General features: G+C 37.9%; 1 protein-coding gene across 1 annotated transcript in view; it reads right to left on the bottom strand.

Moving 5' to 3' along the window:
• Positions 1–759: 759 nt before the first annotated feature.
• LOC106111000 (DNA replication licensing factor Mcm7) overlaps positions 760–2,167 on the bottom strand; it is a 5,824-nt gene continuing 4,416 nt past the window's right edge. Inside the window, exons 6-9 of the mRNA XM_013292969.1 lie at positions 1,820–1,984; positions 1,363–1,474; positions 1,149–1,247; positions 760–947 (exon numbers count right to left, since the gene is read on the bottom strand). Of these exons, the coding sequence (XP_013148423.1) occupies positions 782–947; positions 1,149–1,247; positions 1,363–1,474; positions 1,820–1,984 (542 nt within the window). The 3' untranslated portion in view covers positions 760–781. The remainder of the gene's footprint in view (positions 948–1,148; positions 1,248–1,362; positions 1,475–1,819; positions 1,985–2,167) is intronic.

Raw genomic sequence — 2,167 nt, forward strand, 5'->3', positions numbered from 1 at the left:
CTCTTTGGCTGACAAGCAGTATATATACAGCCAAAGAGGTTGCATACTGGCCACCAAGGCATTTATCGTTGTCTTAAAAGAAGATATATAAAAAGAAGTCAAGATGTAATCAAGAGAGTTTTAAGTTTTGTATATATTCAGTGTAAATAAGTTTTAAATAAAGATATGTTAGGTTAATAATAAGTGTTTTTGTATTTTTGGCTGCCGCGCTGTCGGTAACAAATTAAACAGCAACAGCGTCACACGGACATCCCTATTGGACATTCATTCACTCTCTTGCACTTCGTCTGACAAACTGCGCGGCCATGCATCGTATCTCGCGCTAATTAACTTATTCTTGTTGTTTGTAAAACCAAAATGTAACATGTAGTAACTAAACAACCATGAAGCTAAGTACCAGCGTTTCATTATGTCCATATAATAAGAGGCATAAACACTGAGTTTATTCCTAAGTTTAACTATATACCGCGTTTATTTGAAAGGCTGTAGATGTTTAAGTCACAGACGAAATTAATACTGATTATTTTACTTGTAGTTTTAAATTAACCGTATCAAATAAACAATTTTTTTCGCACTAGTAGTAAGTGCGAAAATTTGGAGAGATGAATGGATAATTGTTAGAAGGTATCTCAAGAACGGATCTCGATGAAATTTACCACTACTTACTATGATTTTTATAACACTAGAAGGGATTCGCTGGCAAGAGCTAGTTTTTTTTTTTTTAATTGACGGACTTCCCAAAAGAAGGAGGATCTCAATTCGTCTGTATGTTTTTTTTTCTTTATGGGGATGATGTGTGTAGTGATATAATGGAGTGGTGTGTGACCTGATCAGGTTTGAATCCCTTGTCGACGCAGCGCTCGATGACGTCAGCGATCTTGACAGTGCTGCTGGAGCCCGCCAGCTCGCGCACCACCGCGAAGATGCGGTCCGTCGCACTTATACCTCTGTACATACACATTTATATACAAATTATATTATAAATGTTACTAAAACCTCTCAATGTATAGCTAATATTATTTTAAAGATGTATGGAAATTCTACAACTCTCTGCAACATAAACATAATAGGGAAATTTCTATAATTTCAAATCCCCACTGAAAAAATCCCGATGCAAAGTTATTAGGGCGACAATAATTAAAATGTACCTTTGGACATTCTCTTCAACATGTTGCAATGACTGTTTTGACATTTCCACGAGACGTATCGCTTCTGAAACATCCTCCTTCTCCACTACATCTGATAACCTAAAATTATAAAAAATAAAACACCAATAGTGAATGGTCCTTCGAGTCGGATCAACATGATAGTCTTAAACTTATAAAAATAATTATAGATAGTACCTAATAATAAAAATAATACCTTAGCCTGGCGAGTGCAGTGGAGAGACGCAGTATGGCGAGCAGGTTTCTAGCTGAGGTGAATGTGACGTCACGGGCATTGCGCGCCTCCCGTCGTAACTCCACATATGAAGCTAAAATGAAGTTTAGGGGTTACTATATCATGCCAATATATTGTTGATATTAGTGTAGTATCAAATCGACATCAGTTTAATTTGTTTCGTTTTTCATATAATACAAGCCAAATGTTATGTAATATGCTTCAATTAGCGAGTTTTTGTGTGGAAGTTTTAAATTTATTATCTCATAGCTTAATAGTCAATTGAGCATCACTTCTCCGCCTTGTGGTCGTTTAGTTATCTCTATGTTAATGTGAACTGTGTAATGTGTAAAAGTGTAGTGTGTATTGTGTAAGTGTACTGTGTAGAAGTGTAATTTGTAATGTGTGTTTGGTGTGTAATGTGTAGAAGTGTACCGACAGACGAGGTAGTCGGCGAGCGCGCGCGGCACGACGGGCTGCTTGCGCTTGGTGAGCGAGATGTAGCGGCGCACGAGGCGCATGGGCAGCGCGCGCAGCCGGCTCGGCGGCTGCGACGAATGCTGATGCACGTACGCTATGTGCTTTGCCAGCTCCAAGTCCTTGTCTCTGCGAACAATACAAATATATAGATTGACAAACATTGTGTTTGCACAAATTGGTCTATACATACATATATTAAAATTGACTTTGTATGTAATGCCAAAAAAATTCAAGACTTTTGTCTGTCTATATCCATTAAATCTCTGAAACGGCTGGATCGATTTTGACGACATTCACTAGAGAGTAA

Source organism: Papilio polytes, unplaced genomic scaffold, assembly GCF_000836215.1.
Source record: "Papilio polytes unplaced genomic scaffold, Ppol_1.0 DF824180.1, whole genome shotgun sequence".
Taxonomy (NCBI): Eukaryota; Metazoa; Arthropoda; class Insecta; order Lepidoptera; family Papilionidae; genus Papilio; species Papilio polytes.